Genomic DNA, 27,704 nt, shown 5'->3' with positions numbered 1-27,704 from the left:
GATTGCCAAGGATCAGTTTGTTGATGCATTGACAGATTTTGATATGCGCTTACGCATTCAACAATCGAGGCCTAAATCGCTAAATGATGCTATACGTTTGGCGGTTGAGATTGAATCTTAACAAGACCTAAGGCTGCAACACTTGACACACAGTGCCCAGTTTCAATAAATCTTACTACTCTACACTCAGGAGTAATATACCTGGTAAAGAGAGAACCCGGTGATATTGCACCTGGTACCACTGCTCTTGGTACCCAACACCTGGTATCACTACTCTGCTTTACAGTATTTGGTAACACTGAACCGAGTTTCCAGCACCCGGTGTCAATAGCACCCGGTATCACTTCTTCAGTGTACCTGGTGTCAATATTATCACAAATGTTAACAAAGTGAAGTAGACAACAATAAAAAATTAATCAGAAAAAGCCGTGTCTTTTATCCCTTGACCGGCTGCCACCAAAATGTAACGTGTATGCTTGGGTTCTACAAGGGATATATGTACAGTATACAGCTTTTTCTCTTACTCTATCTGAGTTAATGATTGTACTAATAATTGTACGGCCGCTCTATCTTGCTCTATCTGAGGGAAAATCACACTATATTAAATTTTTGTTTGTTATCTAGAGACGTGGACTGGGTATTGCTTTTGCACCGTGTTTCTCTTCCTAGGTTCCTATTGATAGATAAGAACTGAGTGTCTCAATCTTCTTCAGATTTACTACACTCAGAACTTACCATCAGTTTCCTAGGACTACTTGCCACTGATGCTTCTATTCTTTATTCTACAATTCCCTTCTCTCAGCTTTTGATTCAGCTGTCGGCTTCTCCAGCTAACTTCTGAATGCCTTACTACTTTATTCTTTTCACTCAGCTTCTGATTCATCTGTTGGCTTCTTCAGCCAACTTCTGAATGCCTGATTTCCCTAAAGCATCCCTTTATATACCCTTGGACTGTTCTATTCCAAGGGTAGTCAGGTCATTCCATTTTTGTGGGTCTTCTATGCGTTTATTCAAACGCCCCTTAACCATTTCATTACCCACGCCTCTGATATCATGCGTCCCGCATGTGATTTGATTCAAAACTAAACGATTTTTTTTTACTATTTATATTATTTTTTTTAGGCTGAAACTATCTGGAATTCAGGGAACACTATTGCTATAAAGAAACTTTCGTTAAAAAAATGTTTTAATTTTAACACATGCAACAGAATGAGGTACAGACACATTATAAGGATTGTTCAGCAAAAATCTGTCTCCTTGAATATCAGCTCTCCTGGATCCTACACCTTATCCTTAACTGTACTCCCAGGGGACTTCCTTGGAGACTTTCCCCCACTAGTCCTGACTCTACGATTTCTTTTGGCTCTTTCCAATTATGTGCTCTGTTCAAGTGTCTTCTAAGCATAGTCTTCTTGCCAAAGATATGAGCACACTGCTCACATTTAAACTTTCCTTTGTTACAATTAGACAAACCATGAGCCAAACTGTCAGTGGGACCGATATGAGGTTTGGTCACTTTAGCTTTGGTTTTTCCTTGACTTGACTTCTTCAACTTTTGCCTCTTTGTGACCATGCTGAGATTTGACGCATGCAACTGACCTGAACATGTAACTTTCCTTCGTCTATGCCTAGATATTGTTTCTTGTTTCACACAGAAACATCCAATATGTTTTTGTAAATGCAGTTTATGTTCCACTCCATAAATATGCATTTTCATTTCAGATACGTCTAATAAACATTTGTTAGACTTGAGGAAATCTAAACCCAAGACGCCATCAGCTTTGATATTTGCAATAACAGCATGGCATTTAAATTCACTATCACCAAGTCAAAGTGAAAATTTCCCTCTTCCTTTAACCTGCAGGGGTGTTCCATCTGCACCTAGAATACTTTGAGTAACAGGCTCTAGTCTACCATCCCCTTCACTTTCTATTTCATTGTATAGTCTATCCGCTAAAATTGTCAAGGTTGCCCCGGTATCAACCAACAAATTGCATGGCACATGATTCACCAAAGCTTTGATGAACAAGCCAGCTTCTTGTTTTAATTGTCCTTAGTTGACCGCAGTTGTACTAGACACTACTTGGTTGGTTTTATTCCCGGTTTGAGTCTCTGTGCCAGTCTTTGGTTCACCGTTTGACTCGGATTTCTGTATCCTCTCATTAGTTTGCTGAAGCTTTACGAAGCAGTCTTTGATTCTATGACCACGCTTCCCGCAGTTGTAACATTCATATGGGAAAGCAATTGGTTTTAATGAATGATTAGAACGTGGTGCTTTTGAAGTCTCTTTTGTCATAGCCATGTCTGCAATTTTCCTTTCTATATATCTTAATGATTCCTGCATTTCATTACATAGCTGCTTGATTTCATCCCTCATACTTGATTCCTTTTGAGATTCTCTGATATTTTCCTGATCTCCAGTAGCTACTCGTGCGAATCTGACATCATGCCGACGTTGGCGTTCGGCTCTACAGAAAGCCTTGAATGACCATGGATAATTTAGAAGCAGAACTGTACGCTGATCTAAGTGCAATAGATGCTAAGAGAGAAAAATTGAGAGAAACATTAGATAGGATGAAGTCGACGCCCCAGACTTCAATATCAATTTTTAACGAAGTTCCAGACTCCGGGGTAGATGCTAGAGACAAACTGTTAGAAAATAGTTTGTATGAACTGACATCAAAATCGGCCAGTAACCGTGGCGCAGAGGGTACAACTAATATGAAGGACACTTTTAGTCATATAGATTACCCACAATCAAGTTACACGCTGTATGAAGATGAGCATAGGGACATGAGAGGAGCCAGTAAGTATGACTCGGTGAGGAAAAGTTCACTTAGACAACCTGTGTTTTCCGAGGCACGATCCACACCTGGGTTCTCTTGGCGTACACCAAGTGCTTCAACAGCAACAACTAGTGTGACCTGGACAACAGGGATAGGAGCTGGACATGGTTCCCATATTGGATACCATCAAAATCCAAATATGAGTACACAGGGCACACAAAGTAATGATGCAGGAGGTTCATATGGCAAAACCGTAATGAAACCAGCGACGTACGACGGAACCGGGTCTTGGATAGACTATAAAGCTCACTTTGAGGCATGCAGTGATATAAACATGTGGAAAAGTTTATATCTTGCAGCGCCATTGAGAGGACCAGCACAGACTGTCCTTGGTAACATGAAGGGAGGTACGGCTTGTACATATGTGAATTTATGTAATGCATTAGAAGACCGCTTTGCACCAGCCAATCAAACAGAGTTATATCGGGCAATGCTGAAAGATAAACGACAAATAGTGTCCGAGACATTACCGGAGCTCGGTGAGAGTATTAGACGCTTGGCTCACCTAGCTTACCCAACAGCACCTAGGGAAGTCACTGAGATGATTGCCAAGGATCAGTTTGTTGATGCATTGACAGATTTTGATATGCGCTTACGCATTCAACAATCGAGGCCTAAATCGCTAAATGATGCTATACGTTTGGCGGTTGAGATTGAATCTTAACAAGACCTAAGGCTGCAACACTTGACACACAGTGCCCAGTTTCAATAAATCTTACTACTCTACACTCAGGAGTAATATACCTGGTAAAGAGAGAACCCGGTGATATTGCACCTGGTACCACTGCTCTTGGTACCCAACACCTGGTATCACTACTCTGCTTTACAGTATTTGGTAACACTGAACCGAGTTTCCAGCACCCGGTGTCAATAGCACCCGGTATCACTTCTTCAGTGTACCTGGTGTCAATATTATCACAAATGTTAACAAAGTGAAGTAGACAACAATAAAAAATTAATCAGAAAAAGCCGTGTCTTTTATCCCTTGACCGGCTGCCACCAAAATGTAACGTGTATGCTTGGGTTCTACAAGGGATATATGTACAGTATACAGCTTTTTCTCTTACTCTATCTGAGTTAATGATTGTACTAATAATTGTACGGCCGCTCTATCTGAGGGAAAATCACACTATATTAAATTTTTGTTTGTTATCTAGAGACGTGGACTGGGTATTGCTTTTGCACCGTGTTTCTCTTCCTAGGTTCCTATTGATAGATAAGAACTGAGTGTCTCAAGAATCTTCTTCAGATTTACTACACTCAGAACTTACCATCAGTTTCCTAGGACTACTTGCCACTGATGCTTCTATTCTTTATTCTACAATTCCCTTCTCTCAGCTTTTGATTCAGCTGTCGGCTTCTCCAGCTAACTTCTGAATGCCTTACTACTTTATTCTTTTCACTCAGCTTCTGATTCATCTGTTGGCTTCTTCAGCCAACTTCTGAATGCCTGATTTCCCTAAAGCATCCCTTTATATACCCTTGGACTGTTCTATTCCAAGGGTAGTCAAATCATTCCATTATTGTGGGTCTTCTATGCGTTTATTCAAACGCCCCTTAACCATTACATAAATAATTGAATAAATGTTGAATCAACTGTTTTTCAACATACGAGTTATTATCAATGGTGATTCAATGTTAAGACTTCAATGTTGATACAAAGAAGATGGGCGCATTTGGCGTATGATCTGCAGGAATCATTTGTACGAAACATTTATGGTTTAAATGTCCATGATTTGGTTGGCTGAATAGATTGGTACCCTGACATTCCAACGGACGCAAGCGCCCTAAAAACCAACTTGTAATTCCTAGCGGCAGCGACTGGAATCAAGGGCAGAGAACCAGTGCTAGTTGGCTGAACATAGATGGTCAGATTACAAACACGTCCCTAGGTTTTTTTCATTTAATTTGATAGACCTTGTGAGATTGTAACATTTATGTCCATTTTTCCAAGGGGGTAATACCGGGGGGTATAACATAGTAATGTTTCACAAAAAAAACATTTAAAGCACAGATGCATGATACGTGAACATGTACATTATAGAACAGAAGATTGGAATTGATTTCGCTCGAGAACCAAACTGAATCAAAATTTATCTAATTCAAAATTTTAATACATCAATACATGAAAACGAAACTGACAAAATTAATGGTTGTTTGCTTGAAAAAAAATTACCGCCCCATACAAGGCTCGAACCAAAAACTGTTCGCTTCGAGCGCACTGAACAGGTAGTCCTGTTTACTGAGCTATCACCGCTACACATATCCATTTGATTTAAAAAGGACAAAGAAGCACAACATTCACACATTTGGATTTTTTGGAAAAAAATTCATTTTTCGTGGTCTCTGGGTCTTCTCTCCATTTTTTAAAAATGTGTATTTGTTTCTTTGAATTAAAATACACACAAATAACGTTTCAAAATCATGGAGAGAAGACCTAGAGATAGAAAAATTCTAGAAAAACGTGTTTAAAATTGTACCATTTTGTACCAATTTTTTTTAGCAAATCAAAGCTCAATTTCGGGAAAATTTTTCCTTTCCTGTTTCACAAGAACCTGATAAATAAAAAAAAAATTATAAAATTCTATGTGACATCTCGATAAAATTTTCACTTTTCAATTACGCCCAGATTCCTGCCGAATGCCAATCAAAAGCGCCCTCGTTCTTTTCAAAATCTAACATAAAATCAATGTTGAATCAACATAGAAAAACGACGTTGATTCAAAGTTTATTCAATGTTGTGTGCCTGCTGGGTAGGTATGTCTATATATGATTATTATACAGTTAAAGTATACCATTGAGGGAGTTAGCAAGATTCCAGTTCCCCAAGACGAGGACTATTTCCCGAGGCGCAGCGCGCCGAGGGAAATGGTCCTGGTCGAGGGGAACTGGAATCTTACTAAATCCCTCAATGATATATACTTTAACTGTTTTATTATACCGATACAAATTTAAATTGTAAAGATCACCTTTTTAAAAAATATATTCATTTATAGATTAACTAATCATTTTTTGTCGCAAATATCAAATTAGAAGACAGTTAACCCCTTATTTTAATATAATCATTGCATTCTTTTTGTTGTTTACGTCTTATTTTGTTGTGTTTTGTTACATGAAATACGTCACGAAGCATTGTGTTTTTGCGTCGCTCTATTATGACGTCACAATGAAAAGCTATAACCGCGAATTAGGATGACTAGCTTTCGACCGAGGGATTAGCTCATAAAAACTAACGCACGGCGATTAGCCGATTCACAGCGATTTCTAGGGAATTGTTCAGATCTAATCATTTAATTTTATATAGGGAAAAATCAGTAGAGGTATAATAATAAGAATAAAGTCATGCTTGACGTCAGTGAAAATAAAGACACGCTGGACGTCAGTAAAGAAAAAGTCACATTGGACGTCAGTAAAGGTAGAGTCACGCTGGACATCAGTAAGAATAAAGTCACAATGGACGTCAGTAAGAAAGTCAAGCTAGAATTCAGTAAAGATAAAGTCACGCTGGACGTTAGTAAAGATAAAGTCACGCTGGACGTCAGTAAGAATAAAGACGCGCTGCACGTCAGTAAAGATAAAGTCACGCTGGACGTCATTAAGAATAAAGTCACGCTGGAAGTCAGGAAAGATAAATTTACGCTGGACATAAGTAAGGATTAAGTCACGCTGGACTTCAGTAGGGGTAAAGTCATGCTGAACGTCAGTTAGGATGAAGCCACGCTGAACGTTAGTAAAAATAACGTCACACTGGACGTCATTAAGGATAAAGTCACGCTGGGTTTCAGTAAGGAAAAAGTCGCCCTGAACTTCAAAATGAATAGGGCCACGACGGACCTCAGTAAGGATAAAACCGTGTTGGACTGTTTTTGAACTTTGACTTCAACCCACACGTATAGTACTTTTGTACCCGAGATTAAAACGTCTCGTGAAAACACAATAGCTTGGGAAAACTTAATGACTATCTATAGACAAAATACATTTCCATACGACGTTAAATTCTTTAATTTATCAGATTTGCTCGTAACTCTATCCGACTTATTGATATTCAATTAACTGAAATTGTTCATATTCAATTAAGCAAAATCAATCTGTCGATGAATCTGAGGTGTATTCGATGTGTTGATGTAAAACTCGTTTTGCATAGAAATCCTTATCTCTATATCTCATCCTTCTCACAAAACGACATCATCCCCGACAAGCTCCGTTCATTTCTTTTATATTTACGATTTATAATCGGGAATTTTATAAAACGCAAAAAATCAGATGCTTCAAAGAGATAAAAATTGTGAAAAAAACGTTATTCATCGCCATTAGATAGACAATTTGGAGCAATAAAACAGAAGTCAATTAATCCATGATTCCAAAGAGCGAAGAGACAAGAGCAGAACTGTCGTCTGTCGCGCTCATTGCCACGGTGATGGATGATCGTCCACATCCTTTACATCTTCACGCACCGGAACGACGAAATCTCGCAAAAAGTCACGTGGTTTTATTGTTGTCACTATGGTGGAACGCTATGAATAAATTGCCACCATTACAATGTCAAAGAAACCGGAAATATTCTCTCTATCAAAGTTGGATTTTATTATCTGTATTTATATATATATTTATCTTGCTAACTCCCTCAATGATATATACTTTAACTGTTTTATTATACCGATACAAATTTAAATTGTAAAGATCACCTTTTTAAAAAATATATTCATTTATAGATTAACTAATCATTTTTTGTCGCAAATATCAAATTAGAAGACAGTTAACCCCTTATTTTAATATAATCATTGCATTCTTTTTGTTGTTTACGTCTTATTTTGTTGTGTTTTGTTACATGAAATACGTCACGAAGCATTGTGTTTTTGCGTCGCTCTATTATGACGTCACAATGAAAAGCTATAACCGCGAATTAGGATGACTAGCTTTCGACCGAGGGATTAGCTCATAAAAACTAACGCACGGCGATTAGCCGATTCACAGCGATTTCTAGGGAATTGTTCAGATCTAATCATTTAATTTTATATAGGGAAAAATCAGTAGAGGTATAATAATTTCACCTATATTGTAGGTCTTTCCTTCGAAAAATTTGTTCTCTTTATACCCATTTAGGCACTGAGTTAGTAATAAAAGATCTCTTATCTTATATTGATATGGAGGCATCTTCGAGAAGTATAATATCATCAACAACAACCCCGGTAAACTTTTCAATACTGAACTGATTTGTGCTTTTTTCTTCGCTGATTTGGTCAGGTGAGCGACGTCAGCCATGGGCCTCTTCATATTTTGTTATCAGCTTACACAAGTGGACAATATTAAAAAAAATCATTTGTTTTGTACAGATAAGTTTTTATTTTGAAACATGGTGATTCCATGGTAAAAAAATTAAAATTCTATGAAAGATGCTACTCTTCCTATAGGTTTGGTTTGATTTCATCAAAACTCTCTAAATAAATAGATTTCACAAAGACATATAAATCTGTAATTATGATGGTGTGTTACCATGTCATGGTTACTTAAAATTGAAATTTCTGTGAAAAAAGCTTCCCCGCCTACCGTTTTGTACACTAAGATACTTGTTTTTAACTTTGATGAAATTTTACGGAAATTCTGTCAAACTACTGCCCCTCCTCTTTTTGTGTAGCATTTAGATTTTTAAAAATCACAATCAAAGCATCCGACAAGCACATTATAAATTCAGGGAAATGATGTACATGTATATGAGGAATTTATGTACATTTTTAGCCTTTTTATTTTGGCTCTTTTTTTATTTAATATAAGGCACTTATTTATAATAAGTGCTTGGCGCAATGTATACAAAACAGGTGCCTGTGGTTTGAAATGTCTTTTACAAATTACACCCAATTGATTAAACTTGCCCTGAATGAGATGAAAAAAAAGAATGGCCGTTTTTGCATATAAAAGTGAGTAGTTTTGCCACATTGAATTCCCATTTCATTCTGGTTCACTTTGTCATAATTTATTTCCTTATTTCTGAACTTATTTCTGTCGAAACATCTTTCCCAGACAGTGCATTATTCCGTTATGCCTTCCTTGTCCAAACCCAAGTCCAAACTTTTTCTGAAATGGAGGATGAGCAAGGAATCTGACGACGAACATCCTGAAAACGAGTCTAGCAAATCTTTGTCGGGTGTCTCCAATAGTTTTAGCACATGCTCATCCCTCTCTTTATTCTTCTGAATGGTTTTGAGTAAGACTTCGACGGAGCTTGAACTTTCGTCTTGTTTTTTGGCTACGGTGTACATTTGCCAAAGAGTTGCCGATTGAAGTGTTGTCATTTTTGTGAATGCTATTGTCAAAGACTGAATTTTCTTTAGAAACAAAGCACTCTCGACATTGCTGTACTTGCTTAACTGTTCTTCTATTTGACATTTCAGTGTTTTGATACTTCCGACTTCTTGTAAAACTTTGGCCTGCGACATCATAGTAGAAACGTCAGTTTCATTTATTTCTTTTTTCTCTTCAATGCTCCTTAGATAGAAGGTGAATCGGACAAACTTGGATACGTCTTCCGCTATGTTTTTCTTCAATTCACTCTCCATTTTTAATCCCTCTCGAACAAAGGATTCGACGTCTTTCTCATACCAGATGAGTCTCAGAAGAGAATTATTTAACCAAAAGACGGGGGCTAATTCTGAAGAGGACGTGAGATCAGACAGAAATGTTTTATTGTTATTACCGAGCAATTCTAGAACGCCATTCATTTTACTGGACGTAGTTTCACATTCGAAGAAAGCTATGGCTGCTTTTATATTTCTGACCATCGTGGCTATTGTGTCACCGGACGGGGCCGGGAGATGGGACTTGGTTTTCGACACAAAGCTTTCCGCATTGATACCTTTTAATTTTAAGAACTTTTTGATGTATTCCAGTTGTTTTGAACATTCCTCCCGAAGATTTTCTTTCTATAGTGAAAAAAGTTTGAAAGAATTTCATTATATGAGTTCCAAGTACTAGTTTATGAGTTAATAAATACATTGTATCATTTGTTTAGCTTAAGTGTGATCTTCAAGTTTAGTCATGCTGATGAAGGTGTTGGTTTAGTACTTACAGTTTGTTTTTTCGTTGGTGGAACCTGAAAAAAGACGAAAAATATAAACCAAATTAAATTTTAATGTGGATTCTAAATGAAATACTGAATGTGTAGGAAGCTTTCTTACCAGTTTAAATAAACACTGCCTTACGGTTCCACAGGTACGTTTGTCATCTAGACCTCTGACACTTTCAAACATTCCTTTGTCTAAGTAAATAAATCGGTTTGGCCATTTCTTGGGAGAAAAGAGATAACAAGGATCCTTCCCATAAGCCCTTATAATAATCCATTCTCCATCGTCCCCTGGTTTGTGCTCACAACATTTGCAAAATCTATCTGTTTTCATCCAAACGTAGTATCTACCATCGATTGATCGAATATGAAAACGGTTTTGAGAACCTGGGAGAAACTCGAAGCGAAAAAGGACGTCAGTGGAATTAGTGTCACGTTTAACCTTGTTAAGTGCCCTTATCTTGGCCAATCGTGGCATTGGTCTTGAAAGAACGTACTCATCTCCTTTCTCTTCATTACTTGGTTGAATACATAAGTCTTGATTAGCAAAATTACCACTAAGATCTTGCAGCTTTAAGTTCAATTCGGTAGCAAAACGTACAATATGCTTCTGCTCACCAAAGTCGAAAAACGCAAAAAGTGTTACTGATTTCTCGATGGTTGGTGATTCCAAAAACCTCAGCAACTCTCTGGCTCGGATGCTGTCCTTTTCCATGACCTTTGTAATAGCTGTAGCTGTCTGTGGACTGTAATTCGTTGATCTTAGTACTGTCAACATCTGCAGAAGTAAAGTTTGCCTGAGCATACAAACTCTAACAAACAGATCGATGTACAGTATACATCTATTCCCCTGTGCTTTGTCCATATCACATGAGATCAGACTCTCAATCCGACTTTTCAAATTTCCAATGTGCTCCACACCGATGTCAATGTTAACATTAGTTGTCATGACTTGTATTGCGTTTTTATCAATATCGTCTGGGTCATTTATTGCACAAACATGTATCTGAGAAGTGGACAGCTTTTCTATTATGCCTGCAATTTCATGTTTCACAGCATCATCAGCTTCAACTTCCTCCGCTAGTTTTTTTACGGTGTCATTTTCCTTTGAAACAAGATTCAAGAAAGTTGTAACAATTGGAGAAACTTTTTTAAGCTGAGTAGAGTAAGGAATAACTGACTCGAGATGTTCCGTTAATGAGAACAGGAAAGATATTGATGATTTCATGAGGTCACCCTGGGTCCTGTACTCTGCAATCGAAGACCACAGACATCCCATAATTGCATCAGCTTTTCCTGTTATACCCTCTTCGGAAGCCATTTCCCGCTTAATTTTTGAAACGTCTGGACCATTTTCACGCAGAAATGCATCCATTCCTTTTAATGTTGAAAGATCAATACCTTTGTCATTGAAAAATGCGACGAAATCATTCCAATGACTTTTCCAATTTCCTATATCCATTGTAGATGTCATTTCCATTTTGTTTCTGATTCTGTAATAACGTATCAGATTGAGAACATATCAACACTTTGTTCATACTGCACCGACATATAAAAAAATCGCAATGATATGGAGGTAAATAGTTGACACTACGTGTTATTTTGCATCAGCTTTAACCTCCTGCATTCTATGAGAGTAGCTATGGGGAATATTTATTTTTCGGACGTGCGTCCGTGCGTCCGTCTGAATATTATCTTTCTGCCTATAGAACTTTCGTTTCCGCGCGATATCTCGAGAAACATTTGAGTTTTTGCGATAAAATTTCGAATAGCAACTTCCTATGGCCTAAAGGAAATTCCGTTTGATTTTGAGATTAAAAAGGTCATATGTCAACGTCATAAATTCAGAAATTTTGTATGTTTAAACTTTTTGTTTCCTGTTTTAGCGCGATATCTCGAAAATCTTTTGAGCTTCTGCAAGGAATTTTTGCAAAACAACTAAAATGACCCCTAATGATTTTAAGTTCAAAAGGTCAAGGTCATAGTGAAATATATGGAGATAAAGAACAGAATTCAACATCAGAAGTCCATAAAGCAATACAAAATGAGAGCAGAGCAAACATGGACCTCTAAAATGGTGGGATCAGGTGCCATGGAGGAGTGAGCATCCCCTGCCGACTGTTCACACCCGCTCATAAATTATGACTGTTTGAACACTTTTATTCCACGCGATATCCCGAGAAGCCTTTGATATTTTACAATGAAAGTTTATGCTACAATTTCCTATGGCCCGAGGAAGACCCCTATTTATCTTTAGATCAAAAGGTCAAAGGTAGAGATCAAAAATTCATTTTTTTTGGTCTTTTGTCTATGTGTAAAACATTCAGTTCAGGGTGATATGTCAAGAAGCTTTCGCAGCAATCGAATTTTATACCACGATTTATTAATGATCATGACAATCCGAACAACCGACCCCCCATTCATACATGCTCTTTTTTCCCTTTAAGAGAGGGGCAGAGATTCACTGATTTAGCTTGTCATATGTAAAACAAAAAAAAATATTAAAGAAAAAACATAAATATAAATTTTAAAACTTACATTGTGTTCAATTAATACGAAAGTTTCAAAGCAATTGAATCTTCATTTCAAGCTTCGAATCCCGATGTATATATATTCCCTCATTAGTTAAAGATATTCAAAGTTGGGATATTCGAGTTTATCAAAGATATACTTTTTTGCTTATTATAAAAAATGAGGTCGCGATTGGGGAGTTCTGAATAACTTTAAAGGGACACACAATAAGCATTGCATAACTGGCACAAAATTTCACCAAAATCAATAGCAACATAACACAAAACTTTTCAACACTTTTAACTCCGTTCCCCACGATTTAAATTAAAGACCTTGAGGCTTTATGACAATAACAATGACTTTATTATCATTAAACTTGTAAAGTTGTAGAGAACAATTATTAATACAAATACTAACGACTATGCACATTGTGTTGGAAAAATTTAAGTAGGAGAGCGAACTCTCTCGATAACGTTTTGTATAAATTTACAAACTTTTATCAATTGTTTCTTTTTTGTGGTTTTAAACAGATTCTCAAATTTATTTAAGAAAACATATGGAGATATCGCACAGTATTCAAGACCCAAAAAGTCCATAAAACAATACAAAATACGAGCAGAGCAAACACGGAGCTCCAAACCATCAGAGATGGGATCAGGTGCCATGGAGGAGTAAACATCTACACCGGCCGAGTGCTCCTTATCTTGATCCAAAAAAAAAAAAAAAACAACAGAAGAAATCGTCGACTATACATTGTGTAATTAATTGACTAACAATAAGTATGAAAACCGTCAGTTAGCAAAATGATGGCTTTAAACAAGACTGCTGATATTCTTGTTTCATCAACTTGTTTGTCAAAATTTTGCCTCGTTTTTGAAATTGTTCATACGTAGAGCATACTCTTGCGTATCGAATCAACTGAGATATATAATTCCGTATGCCGGTGATAAAGGTATATTGCTGCATAAGTAATGTAAGTTGACAATTGAAAAGTTAAAGTCGTCACCTTTACCATAGAGCTAATTTGTTAGATTAACATTAACGTCTTTTTCAAGTAAAATATTCAATTATGAAACAGATGTGTGAGACACTGTGGTATCTTCTATCTCAAACTCAGCAGGATTTATTGTATCGACATAGGGATGGAAATTACCATTGTTAATTGACAATACGTCGTCGATATATCTAAATGTCGAGTTGAAGGCCACAACAAGTGTTTTCTTCTTTTCACGCATAAGATTTTGCAAAAATTCTTCTTCATATGAATATAAAAATAGGTCTGCTAATAACGGAGCGCAATTGGTACCCATGGGAATTCCAATAGATTGTTGGAATACCTAGTCACCAAAAACCACATTCATTTGATATTGTCAATCAGAAACTCAAACATCTTATCTGATGTCAACTTCAGAGTACTTGTGTGTGCAATCAGAATGTGTTTTAACAAAATAATTTTGCAAATGACAAATTTACGAGTTCCATTTTTATTGAATAGCAGCTTTCAATGATATCAAAAAGTCTGGACTTTAATTTATCGTGGGGAATGGTTGTGTATAAAGTTGAAAAGTCGTAAGTTTTAAAGCTGTTGATTTTGGTAAAATCTTGTGATTTCAAATTGTCCAAAGGTTCTTTGGAATTTTTGAGTATCCACATCTGATTCACACCACGTCTTGAATATATTATTGCACAGTACTCTTGAAGTTTTTCCTTCACTTCTGTCAGTGAGGAGTAACGAAAGAAGCTTGGTTGAACATTTACTGGAACCCGCAATGTATCTTTGTTTGTAAGGATTTCTATGAAGTTTCGGAATCTAATATATATAGGGTAGTTCAAATTCATTTTGGCTCTGTGGAATATTAAAAATATTCAAAACTGACATATGATTTTGAAGAATTTCTTCCTTAGAAAGGGAATTATGAGTATAAGTAGGATTACCACTTGTAGAATTAAATCCAAGTTCTTCTAAAATACAATTTATATAATGAGCCTTACAAACGAAGACAATGTTGTTACTTGCTTTGTCAACAGGGACCAGTACGTACTGATCTTGTAATCTATCTATTTCGAATTATTTTTCACTTCTGGGTTATTGAACACAGAAGGATAGATGGTTTTCATATTGCCCCTCAATCTTTTAATACGTTACTTTAAGATGGATCTGATACATTTAATCCATTCTGAAAAAGGTGTCATCTTTTCGAGAATTCTAACTTTTATGGACAAAATAGAATGATCAGGTAAATTAAAATGTTTGTATAATAGCTGCTGACCACCATAATTTATTTAAAATCGATGACCTGATATTCTTTTGTTAAGTGATCTCTTGGTTTCACCAACATAAACAAGTCCACACAGATTACATTCTATTCCATAGACAGCATTAGAAGATTCGTAGTTCAGATTTTCCCAAGTTTTGGTATAGAAGCTCTGTCCAGTAAGATTACTGGTGAAAGGACTGTTAGTCATCAAAATGTCACAGGTTTTACAGTTGTTCACAAAACATTTTAAAACTGTGGACATTGGATCGGAAAAGGAATTATCCAATATACCTGTAATAGACATCTTACATTCTTTCAATTTTTTGTATGATGTATTGGTTTTATACCAAAACTGGGAATCTGAAGACTGTACATGTACATATGACATATGTTTAATATCCCTGAGGATTATCCGAGGGGCACCAAATGAACTCCTTGAGAGTCTGTGTCCCTTTTAGACTCGAAGGAGTGTCGCCTTTATATACTGGGCGTAAGACAATTCTTGTCACACTTTACGTATTACTTTAAGGTCTTTCCACCCTTACAATTTTAATGGTTAAAAGTACAAGAATAGAATTTATTTTCATTTAATAAAATTACCAATTATTTCCAAAAATGTATAGGTCGCCATATTATTTAAGATGGGAGACGTAAATAAACAGAAGCATATGTCTACATTAAAAATCAAACATTTTTTGTAAACAGTATCATAAATATTTTGTAATTACTGATACAAAAATACATATAGCTATGATGCTGAAAGTTCCTTAAGGGGGATGTACAAGCCATATTGGATCTAGTCTGGTAAAAAATAAGAAATACCAAGAATGCTCTTAATACTCTACTAAACTAGCCCAAAGTTACTCAAAGTGCTAATGCCAGACCCTCAGTGTTGTAAGTACTGTGTATAACTACTGTATACAGCTTTTAAGTACATCTACTGTACATAACTACTGTATACAGTTTATAAGTACTGTATATAACTACATATACTGTATACAGCATGGACTATAACCTCTGCCCTAAGTGCTGTAAGTACTGTATATAACTACCATACGCTTATAATTACTCTATATAACTACATGTACTGAATACAGCATTGCCTCTACCTCTGTCCCTGCCAGCCCATTAAGTGTCATAAGTACTGTATGTAGACTTAATTAGTGATGTACAGTATTGTACAGTGATGTTTAAATATTTCAGATGTCTGTAGGAGTGATGTAAGTATTGTTTATTTATTATTTCAGATGTTTGTGGGAAGTGAAGCTACTAATCAGACTGGTATAGATGACATCAGTAACGACGCTTTGGTTATTGTGGACGACGCCCACTCAGGCTTCCCCCCAGGTCTGTGTCAGGAAATAGGAAAGCCATAAACTGAATTTTAAAAAGAAAACAACTATATACACAACTAATTAAAATAGCACCTACTTAATGCTTATTGATATCTAAAAAAAATAAGTAACTCTTTCCTGTTTTCCTCAGTCAGGTATTAAAATTTTCCAAGTTTGTCAGACCTTGGGAAAAAAAGAATGTAATAAACTCTTGGTAAATTCTTTTTGTATTCAGTACTGTAGATGCTTATTTTTCGCGAACTGGCTCTTTAACATCAAATCGCGAGAATTATAATTCGCGAATGGACAGTTGATCAACAGAATTTACATAGATTTCAGCATCATCAAAATAAAAGCGAGTAAAATTTTTACGAGGGATGCTTCTCGCGAAATTACGTGGAAATTAATTCCCCGCATATAATTAGGAATCTACAGTAATCCTGAATCTATAAATGTTTGTTTTATGAGCTGAAATGGAAACTATTGATTCTTTATAGTGACCCCGACTGGTAAGAGAGGTTCAGGAAAGAGGGGACGACCTAAAGGCTCCACCGGGGTCCCACGAAGACCCAGGGGACGGGGCAGTATCAGAAAATCTCTGAGTGCCGCAGAACTGGCAGGTGCCCAGGCGGGAATGACAGCAGCCTATGCTGCTTATGGATATAACATATCAGGTAATTAGATGGAATATTTTTGAATATGGTTATAGGAAATAGTCATTGTTTAGAAGCTTTTCATTCTTACATCTTTGAAGATGTTCCTAGAATGATTTTTCATTTTATATGATTCTGTATCTTTTTTGACTTCAGGTACTTCGCCTGCTGCTAAAAAGTCAACATAGAGAGAATCGCCGAAATCCGAATCCCCCAATCAACAGAAACCTTGAGAACGGTTGTCAGTAATGATATTACTGACATTATGGATCAACTGAATTAGCAACATCCTGTGGACTACAGACAATGAGGAAATAGCTGGCTTTATTTCCAATTGTACATGTCAGTGCTACATGTTTTTGATTCAAAAAAATCTGACATTATTACTTTATATATTCTGACAATTATGGAATAATTTAGTACATGCAGATTTGATCTGTAACAGTGAGAGAGAATGAGTGAAAAGGAGTGACACAAATGAAATTCCAGTGACAACCTTGTTAGTAAATAAAACTTATAACAAGTCAAAAAATTGTATTAGTTTTGTATACACATAATTCATGTGAGGGAGCTATTCTGTTATCAGATGTAGTTATTTTTCTGCAAGGTATCTAAGAATATAGCTGCAAAACTGTAACTGTCTGGTTGAGAAAATTCAGAAAGACGAACCAGAGATCTTCACTTCCTCGCACTATAAAAACCTTCAAAAGCCTATAAAACGACACTTTTATGTTGCTCCCTTCATGTTGTTTGTTTTATATACTTTCCCCTGTTTAAATCATTGTCAGTATTAAACCACAGATTTTACAGAGTTAAACTCGGGTGACCTTTTGCCACCTGTTTTTTCCGTGTCATGTGTGGTGCTCTGTGTGTTAACTTTCAACATTTTCAGCTCCTCTGCGACTGCTCAACTAATTTTACTAGTAACCAACAGTTGGGACCAAAATTACTAAAATTATCTTTAAAAATCTGTTTTACTCATGGTCATCAAACAGTCAAACTGTTGGCATGATTGTAATAAGCATAGAGGTAGATAATATAGTGGAAATCCATTAAGGTCAGACGATACGTTCCTCAATAATATATAACTTTTCCTAAGAATTTGTCAATGAACTATAGGTACTAAAACAAGTTTCCTCACAAAAAATTAGGGTACCTTACCAGGCATTTGGACAAGATACCACAGGGTCATATTTCTTAAATAACCCTAATGGGTAATCTTTTGAATGGCATATATCGAAATTTTTAGTGTATAATGTAAGACTCCAAGGTCCGATGGTGACGCCAAAGCCCGATGGTTTCGCCAAACCCCTATGGTCTGCACCAAACCCCGATGGTTTGTTGTCGTCACAGACGCCAAAGTCCGATGGCTCGTTTCCTATGAGACACGTTGCGCTAAAGTGCGATGGGCTGACACGCCAAAGTCCGGTTGTTCGGAGAAACAATCGACGTTTATGACGTCACAATAATCCGAGGTCAATCCTTGACGCCTTTTTCATGCATTCAAATGCCATCATTTCCGAATTTATCCTTGCATAAGCTTTTATTTATTTTGGGTATTGCTTACATGTTTCAGAGATATTAGGATTAATCTTCGCACACCACTCAACTGATTAGGGTAAGTCATTTTAAATTGCTTAGATATAGGTTTATAGTCCTCACACACTAGCCAAATTACACTGTATAAGGGTTAGTATTGCACCCACCAAAGATATCTAGATATCTATAAAGCTGTTAGGCCTACTCACTTTTCTACCGATAAGGGTTAGTTTTGCACCTATCCGAGAGATAAGGATTAATTTTTCGCATAATGATAAATGTTAATACTTATTAAAAACCTTGGCACGGTGCGGCTTTGTAGTTTGGCGCATCGGTACTATGACGTCATAAACGTTAATTGCTTCTCTGCACCATCGGACTTTGGCGTGTCAGACCATCGGGGATTGGTGCAGACCATCTGACTTTGGCGTGACCATTAGACTTTGGAGTCCCATCGCGCTTTGGAGTCCTACATATATATATATATATATATATATATATATATATATATATATAAAAGCACAAAGAAATTCACTTTTACATGGATACCCACTTCCGCCCCAGCCCGGGGTTGAACTCTCGACCTTCGGAATCTGTCTCCTAGCAGTGCAGGAACAGCGCGCTAGACCGCTCGGCTATCTAGGCAAGTCAAAAAACTTGCTTTCGATGCCGATGGAATTCTCGCGGCGCTGCCCTACACTACACGGTCATTGAGAATAGAAGTGAGATACAGTTATTTGGACATTAGTTTTAACAGAGGATTGTTACCAATACATGTTGTAATGAAATTAATTATTATTTATAAAGCACATTTTACAACAACTCTTAAACTAACATAACTGCCCTAAGTGAAGAAATATTAATATAGAAAGCACAAAGAAATTCACTTTTACATGGATACCCACTTCCGCCCCAGCCCGGGGTTGAACTCTCGACCTTCGAAATCTCTCTCCTAGCAGTGCAGGAACAGCGCGCTAGACCGCTCGGCTATCTAGGCAAGTCAAAACACTTGCTTTCGATGCCGATGGAATTCTCGCGGCGCTGCCCTACACTACACGGTCATTGAGAATAGAAGTGAGATACAGTTATTTGGACATTAGTTTTAACAGAGGATTGTTACCAATACATGTTGTAATGAAATTAATTATTATTTATTTCATTACAACATGTATTGGTAACAATCCTCTGTTAAAACTAATGTCCAAATAACTGTATCTCACTTCTATTCTCAATGACCGTGTAATGTAGGACAGCGCCGCGAGAATTCCATCGGCATCGAAAGCAAGTTTTTTTGACTTGCCTAGATAGCCGAGCGGTCTAGCGCGCTGTTCCTGCACTGCTAGGAGACAGATTTCGAAGGTCGAGAGTTCAACCCCGGGCTGGGGCGGAAGTGGGTATCCATGTAAAAGTGAATTTCTTTGTGCTTTCTATATTAATATTTCTTCACTTAGGGCAGTTATGTTAGTTTAAGAGTTGTTGTAAAATGTGCTTTATAAATAATAATTAATTTCATTACAACATGTATTGGTAACAATCCTCTGTTAAAACTAATGTCCAAATAACTGTATCTCACTTCTATTCTCAATGACCGTGTAGTGTAGGGCAGCGCCGCGAGAAATCCATCGGCATCGAAAGCAAGTTTTTTGACTTGCCTAGATAGCCGAGCGGTCTAGCGTGCTGTTCCTGCACTGCTAGGAGACAGATTCCGAAGGTCGAGAGTTCAACCCCGGGCTGGGGCGGAAGTTGGTATCCATGTAAAAGTGAATTTCTTTGTGCTTTCTATATTAATATTTCTTCACTTAGGGAAGTTATGTTAGTTTAAGAGTCGTTGTAAAATGTGCTTTATAAATAATAATTAATTTCATTACAACATGTATTGGTAACAATCCTCTGTGAAAACGAATGTCCAAATAACTGTATCTCACTTCTATTCTCAATGACCGTGTAGTGTAGGGCAGCGCCGCGAGAATTCCATCATCATCGAAATCAAGTTTTTTGACTTGCCTAGATAGCCGAGCGGTCTAGCGCGCTGTTTCTGCACTGCTAGGAGACAGATTCCGAAGGTCGAGAGTTCAACCCCGGGCTGGGGCGGAAGTGGGTATCCATGTAAAAGTGAATTTCTTTGTGCTTTCTATATTAATATTTCTTCACTTAGGGCAGTTATGTTAGTTTAAGAGTTGTTGTAAAATGTGCTTTATATATATATATATATATATATATATATATATATATATATATATATATATATATATATAGATTCAAGATGTCCTTGGTATAGGTATATACATATAGAAAAATAATCCAGAGTTTGGAAAAGATGATCACATTTTATTCCAAAGCGCTTTCGTCATTCGGCTCTTCAGTGGATTTTGAATAACAATTATTTTGTTATTCAAAATCCACTGAAGAACTGAAAACATTTTGAAAACAACGTAGAAATCAGAGGAGAATGACAAATATGAATATCTTTTTTATATAATGCCACCTGGATATTAAACATACTAACTACATACACAGTTGGATGAGGAAGGGTACCTTTTTTGAAATCATGAATTTCATGGCCCCAGGGTCAGGGGTTCTGATGTTGGGGTGGGGGAACTATATTAATTTTAATGATTCACTATAAGAATATCCCCTATTTGTGAAGAATCAAACTTGATTAAATCATGACGATCGGAGGTAGAGTGGGGCCACAAAAATTTGCAGAAGAATACTTTAGGAAACTAAATATGCTTGTGAAACACTGGTGACCCTGTATGACAGTCTATGGCGAATTAAAGTAAAAATTTCTCAAATGCAAGTTAAACTCCAAGATCGATGTAAGACATCAAAATTGTTGCTTTCCGAAGAAAAGACTTGTATCAATAAATATACCTGTGAAAAAGCCCAAGAATCAACCGTTAAAAACGTATAGCCAGGTAAAAGTTTCCTAAAAGTGAGTCAAACTCTAAGGTCAATGCTCAAAATTGTTGATACCCATTGCAATTGTTGGTATGTCTTGTCACAAGGAAGACAACTGTGAAATATGAAACCCCTAGTGCAAAATTGGAATTACCATGCCAATATTGGATTAGTAATCCTTACAAAGATATATTGCAGGTTCCAGTAAATCTGGTTTTTGATGAATGTTGATCCTATTTGACTTCAGGTACTTCCCCTGCTGTTAAAAAGTCAACATCAAGAGAATCGCCGAAATCCGATTCCCATAGTCAACAGAAACCTTGAGAACTGTTGTTAGTAGTGTCATTACTGACATTGAGGATCAACTTATTTAACAACACCCTGTGGACTACAGACAATGAGGAAATAGCTAGCTTTATTTTCAATCGTTCATTTCTGTGTTATTATTTTTTTATTCAACTAAATCTGACATTATTACTTGTAAGGATACAATCGTGGAATCGTAATTATCATCAATTCCTTTTTACAGTGAGCGAGAAAGCATGAAAGAGGATGCATACAAGTGAATCCAACAATACTCATGATACAAGTATATGATCTTTAAATATACTAAAATTCACAAAATGATGTATATATTTTATCCAGAGGAGACATTCTCCTAGTTTTCCTGTAGACACCAACCCAGACTCTTCCATGATAGGTCTCTGTCACCCTCATAGCACTCATGGCACCAATATAAAGGAAGAGGAGAAAAATGCAATAGAACTGACTGGGATTCGAACCCGAGATCCAGTCAGGTTTTCTACCAGCTGTTGCCATCGTCTATCAAGCTCGTCTTATCGACCACAATAGATTGAAAAGTATCAAATACACAAATAGGTAAAATAAGTCATGTACACGTACATGTAACACATTTTGGCGACCAAATGGGTATCTTTCTATTGATCGTCGACAATGCCTACACTCTTCTTGAACTGAGAAATGATATAGGACAATGGGAATTCTGAAAATAAGTCATCCTTGTGCTCTTCCAATAGTTCTAGCACATACTCATCCCTCTCTTTGTTCCTCTGAATGGTTTTGAGTAAGACGTCGGCGGAACTGGAACTTTCGTCATGTCTCTTTGCAACGGTGTACATCTGCCATAGTACTACTGATTGAAGAGTTGTCACTTTAGTGAATGTAGCTGTTAAAGACTGAATTTTCTTTCCGAAGACAGCAGATTTGAAAGTACAGTACCTGGCAAGACGGTCTTCTATTTCACATTTTAGGATTTTTATACTTCTGACCTCTTGTAAAATTAATGACTGAGACATCATAGTAGAAACGTCAGTTTCATTTATTTCTTTTTTCTCTTCAATGCTCCTAAGATAAAAGGTGAATTGGACAAACTTGGATACGTCCTCTGCTATGTTTTTCTCCAATTCACTCTCCATTTTTAAACCTTCTTGAACAAAGGATTCGATGCCTTTCTCATACCAGATGAGCCTAAGAAGAGAATTATTTAACCAGAAGACGGGGGATAGGGCGGTTGAGGATGTTAAATCTGACATAAATGTTCTATTGTTATTACCGAGCAATTCAAGAATGCCATTCATTTTACTGGACGGAGTTTCACATTCCAAAAAATCTACTGCTGTTTTTATATTTCTGACCACAGAAGCAATAGTATCGCCAGACTGACCAAAGAGATGAAATTTGGTTTTCAAGACGGAGCTGTCGTCTTCGATATTCTTCGATTTCAGAAATCTTTTAACGAATTCAAGTTGATTTGAAAATTCCTCTCCAGGGGTTTCTTCCTGCAAATATTGAAAATAAAAAGTTTTTGCATCGTATATTGAAATAAATAATGTGCGAAATTTAGCAAGAAAAATAGTGATTTTTTTTTATTCATCAGGTGATCTTCAGAACCAATGTAAATTTGTAATACCGATGGACATGGTGGTTCATTCATTTTGATTTGTTTCATAGTTGGTGGAACCTGATAAAAAGAAATGAAAACATAAATACATTGTTTGTTAAAAAAAAATTCCACGTATGATATTGAAAATAAAAAATGTATTAAACTGTCTTACCAATTTTGATAAACATTGTCTCATATCAGCAAGTGTTCGCTTGTCGTCCAAACCTCTGACACTGTCAAATATCCCTTTGTCTAAGTAGATAAACTTGTTTGGCCATTTCCTTGGGGAAAATAGATAAAAAGTTTCTTTCTCTTCGATCCTAATTATAATCCATTCTCCATCGTCTCCAGGCTTGTGCTCACGACATTTACAAAATCTGTCATCAGTCATCCAAACATAGTATTTACCATCGCTTGATCGAATATAGAAACGATTTTTCGAACCTGGAAGACACTCAAAGCGAAAAAGAACGTCAGTAGAATCCGTCTGACGTTTAGCTCTATTAAGTGACGTCATCTTCGCAAAAAATGGTCTTGAAAGAACGTACTCTTCTCCTTTATCTTCTTCAACACTTGGTTGTATACATAAAACCTTTTCATCAAAATCAGTACTAAGGTTCTGTAACTTTAAATTCAATTCTGTAGCAAATTGTGCAATGCAGTCTTGCTCACTGGAGTTGACCAGTGAGTTGAAAAATGCAAAAAGTGTCACTGATTTCCTAATGCTTGGTGTTTCCAAAAACCCCAGCAACTCTCTGGCACGTTCATTGTCGTTTTCTATGACCCTTGTAATAGCTGTAGCCGTCTGTGGACTGTAATTTGCTGATCTCAGTATTGTTAACATATGAAGAAGTAAAGAATTTCTAAGTATCGACACTCTCACAAACAGATTGAGGTAAAGGAAACATTTATCCGCCTGTGACTTGTCCATATCACATGAGATCAGACTCTCAATCCGACTTTTCAGATTTCCAATGTGCTTTACACCAATGTCAATGCTAACGTTCGCGATCATAACTTGTATTGGGTGCGTGTCTAGGCTTTCTGTATCATTTATTGCATAAAGATATATCTGCGAGGTTGACAACTTTTCTATCACACCTACAATTTCGTGCTTGACTTCATCGTCAACCAAATCCTTGTCTACTAGTTTTGTAACAGTACTTTTTTCCTTGGAAACCAGATTCAAGAAAGCTGTCACGATTGGAAAAACTTGTTTTAGTTGAGGAGAGTAAGGGATAACTGACTCCAGATGTACAGTGAGAGAGAACATGAAAGATATTGCTGATTTCATGAGATCACCTAGGCTCCTGTATCGTGCAATTGAAGACCACAAACATCCCATTATTGCATCAACTTTTCCTGAAATTCTCTCCTCGGAAGCTATTTCCCTCTTAATTGTCGAAACATCCAAACCATTTTCCTGGAGAAGTTCATTCACTGCTTTCAGAGTTGAAAGACTGATTCCTTTTTCTTCGAAAAATTTTATGAAGTCGTTCAAATTAGCTTTCCAATCTAATATGTCTATGGCATTCGTCTCTTCCGTATTATTCATCTGAAATTATATTAAATCATCAGTTTGACAAATTTTAAATGTTCATTTTTAAGGGGGCCGACTCTAGTTTTATTGTGTGAAAACTACAAATAGCGAAACTCTTCATTTTTATACCATATCTGACTTACATAAACAATTCAGTGTACATGCAAAGTTTGGGGGAAATCTACCGTCCAGGTATTTTTGAGGGACCGTCTCAAAATACACGTACATTTACTATAGGATTATATAGGAAAATGCTAATTTTTAGCACTTTAAAGCAAATTATACAAATACTACAATAGACATTTTGTTCAAACTATAACATTTGATGAGTTATACTGTATTATACAATATATGTCAGAAACACAAAATTCTACCGTCTTGTTACCAGAGGGGGCAACTGAAAATGCAAATAATTAGCAAATTTTACTATTTTTATAGAGTATTACAAAAAATGACATACCTATGGATTCACATGAAAACATAATAAAAATATTGGAGATATTCTCAAATTTTTATGTTTTAAATTTCAAGAGCGTATGTTTATTACTTTTTCTTTAATAATATTTTTATTACCCCTTTCTTTAAGAGCTACAGATTATAATAACGTCAAAAACACACTGCAACGACGGCAACCTATCTATCAATTGCAAAATCGGTTAAAAAATCAGTTATATCAAATTGTAATTACATTTTTATACCTATAATTTTCTAATTTTGTTTAATTTTAATAATTAAGCGAAAAAAGTTGCATTAAAACAGTAAATACGCTTCGTTTTACTATGATGTGCGAAATATTGCGCAATGGAAACTATAGTCGGCCCCCTTAATATAATGTATACATTTAGATTTAGCATACGTACTAGTGTTAGCATATATTATATATGCATAGAGATATCGAACAGATATTTAAGTTCAAAAGTCCATTAAAACTATATATACAAATCGAGAGCATAGTATACATGGACTTCAAAAGACATCAGAGTTAGGATCAGATGCTATGGTGGCGTAAATTTTTACGCACCCCTGTCGACTGCCGTGTGCTTCTTGTCTTGATCGGTAAACGGAAACATCCGTAGTCGATCCAGTGAGTAAATAATGGCCTAGCGTAGCACTATAAGTATGAAAATGCCGGTCAATATTTGACGTAATGATAGATTGTATTTGCTGACAAGATCAATGTATCGACCATAAAGCAAAATGCTGACTTTATACAAGACTTTTGATGTCCTTGTTTCATCAACTAGTTTTTCAATAATTTGACTTGCTTAGAAAATGTTGGTACTTGGAGCATACTCATTGGTATCGAATCAACCGGGAACTCCAAATGCTGATGATATGGCATTTTGCTATATAAAAAAAGGAAAATTGACGATAGGATAGTTGGAGTCATCCGGTTTATCATAAAGTTTTGTTGTCAGGTTTCCATTAACATTTTTTACTACAAAATATTCAAATATGAAAAAGATGTGTTAGACTTTGTGGGATCTTTCAACAGAATTATGCCAATCTTATCTTATAAGACTTTGATATTTGTACCCCATAAAATTACTTTAAAAGATACATATTTTAAAGAAATCAATTTTCCTTTAATCTAGCCTTAGATACCAATGTTTATTTGCATGGTTTGAAATAAGAAGTGATTTATGATACTTTGCATTGATAGGAAATGCTTTATACACTATGCATTTTAAATGACTGAAGCAATAATGTAAAGATTAAGTTCTCTTGTTGGTGGATGCATATTATTTTACCAACACAGAAAACAATTTGATATAATTTTTAGCGAGGATTTAATTTTGGCATTATTAGCGAGGGCCATGAGATCGCTAAAATTGAATACCGCTAAAAATTAATTGCATTTTATTTGTAATAGCTGCTTAAATAAGCTTTTTAAAATCGCTAAAATTACCTCTCGCTAAAAGTAAATTACCGGTTTTTAAGGAGAAATCGCTAAATTCGCGTCTCGCTAAAATTTCCACTTATACGGTACCTCATACTTTTAATTTTATTGTGAGATTAAAAAAAATTATTGATATTTCTAATTTTCATATCAAATTTTCTTCACATCATGTTTAGGCATTATATTCATTTCAGAAAAAGTAAGCAACGCTTCATACTTCAAACTATTTTCCATTTGAATCTAATGCTATTGTTATTGATGAAAATCAATGTTTGGAATTTAAAAAAAAACGGTGAAATTTGGAGCAGAGGGATATTTTACCTTAACAATGAAGTTTGAAGAATTACTGTGGGTAAATACATATTAGTTTGAGAATTCAGAGACATTTTTATGTGCAATTTCAATTATTTAAATTCTGATTTTAAGAACCTGAAGATCGAACTACCTTAAAAGGCAAATCCCTTCATTAACAATCATTAAACTTGAAAACTTTATTTGCCATGTAAGACATACTTACCTTATGTTGCTTTGCACACCGTTATTCAAGCTACACAAGTAACGTCCCCGATCAACTACTTGCCCAAAGAATGAGATGTGTCAAAGATAACTTAAGATTGCAAGTGCACGTGATAATGTCCTTGAGAACCTATGAGATCTTGAGATCTAAATAATGGACACACTGATAAAGAATATAGAAACATTAGAATGTTAAGGTACATGTGCATTTACAATGTTAGAAAATAATATTTTATCGATGTAGGTGAAAAACATTCTAAATTGGATCTTCTAGGTACATGTATACTGACTATTCTAAGTTAATCAAAGATTCATCATCCGAATTAGCAATTCTGGTAGTCTCAATTCCTAGATGCATCGTCCTTGTAACTTTGGACCAGGTAGAGCTTATGAACTTGCTCTTAAAACTGACCTGTATATAACATTACATTTTATTATACTTTCATGTTAAATACTAAAATCTGATTGGTTTAGACGCAGTTAACAATCCGTTCGATTACCCTGAGCCTTAGCAACACACGTGACAACGGGTAACACAACGGTAATGCCACATGCGTGGAAATTATGCGCGTACGGTTCACCGTAGAATTCTCAAAACGTCAGTTGCGCGTTTGAAAGAACCGGAATTAACTTGACGTCAAGAAAAGCTTGCGTCCGATATAGCTTACTTGAAAACAACAAACGGCAGACGATAGTTGTTTGCGAGTGTAGGAAACATGCTTGCGAGTCAGAAATAACGAAACTTT

At 36.1% G+C, this 27,704-nt stretch overlaps 1 protein-coding gene across 1 annotated transcript; it reads right to left on the bottom strand.

Annotated features, from left to right (window-relative positions):
- Positions 1 to 9,876: 9,876 nt before the first annotated feature.
- Positions 9,877 to 11,390, bottom strand: LOC134235689 (uncharacterized). Its single transcript, XM_062717836.1, has 2 exons — positions 10,019 to 11,390; positions 9,877 to 9,933 (listed from the first exon to the last, which is right to left on the bottom strand). The coding sequence occupies exons 1-2, from the start codon at positions 11,381 to 11,383 to the stop codon at positions 9,877 to 9,879; spliced, it is 1,422 nt and encodes a 473-aa protein (XP_062573820.1). The 5' UTR covers positions 11,384 to 11,390.
- Between the last annotated feature and the right edge of the window lie 16,314 nt (positions 11,391 to 27,704).

Source organism: Saccostrea cucullata, unplaced genomic scaffold (genome assembly GCF_032062105.1).
Source record: "Saccostrea cucullata isolate Sc308-1 unplaced genomic scaffold, CSIRO_AGI_Scuc_v1 ctg192, whole genome shotgun sequence".
NCBI lineage: Eukaryota > Metazoa > Mollusca > Bivalvia > Ostreida > Ostreidae > Saccostrea > Saccostrea cuccullata.
This window is presented reverse-complemented; position numbering and strand designations above follow the sequence as displayed.

Excerpts from the sequence above, each read along its gene's own strand:
- LOC134235689 (XM_062717836.1), bottom strand. The coding sequence starts at position 11,383 with ATGGAAATGACATCTACAATGGATATAGGAAATTGGAAAAGTCATTGG. Across the intron at positions 9,934-10,018 it reads GGCAGTGTTTATTTAAACTG|GTTCCACCAACGAAAAAACA; the intron begins GTAAGAAAGCTT and ends GTCTTTTTTCAG.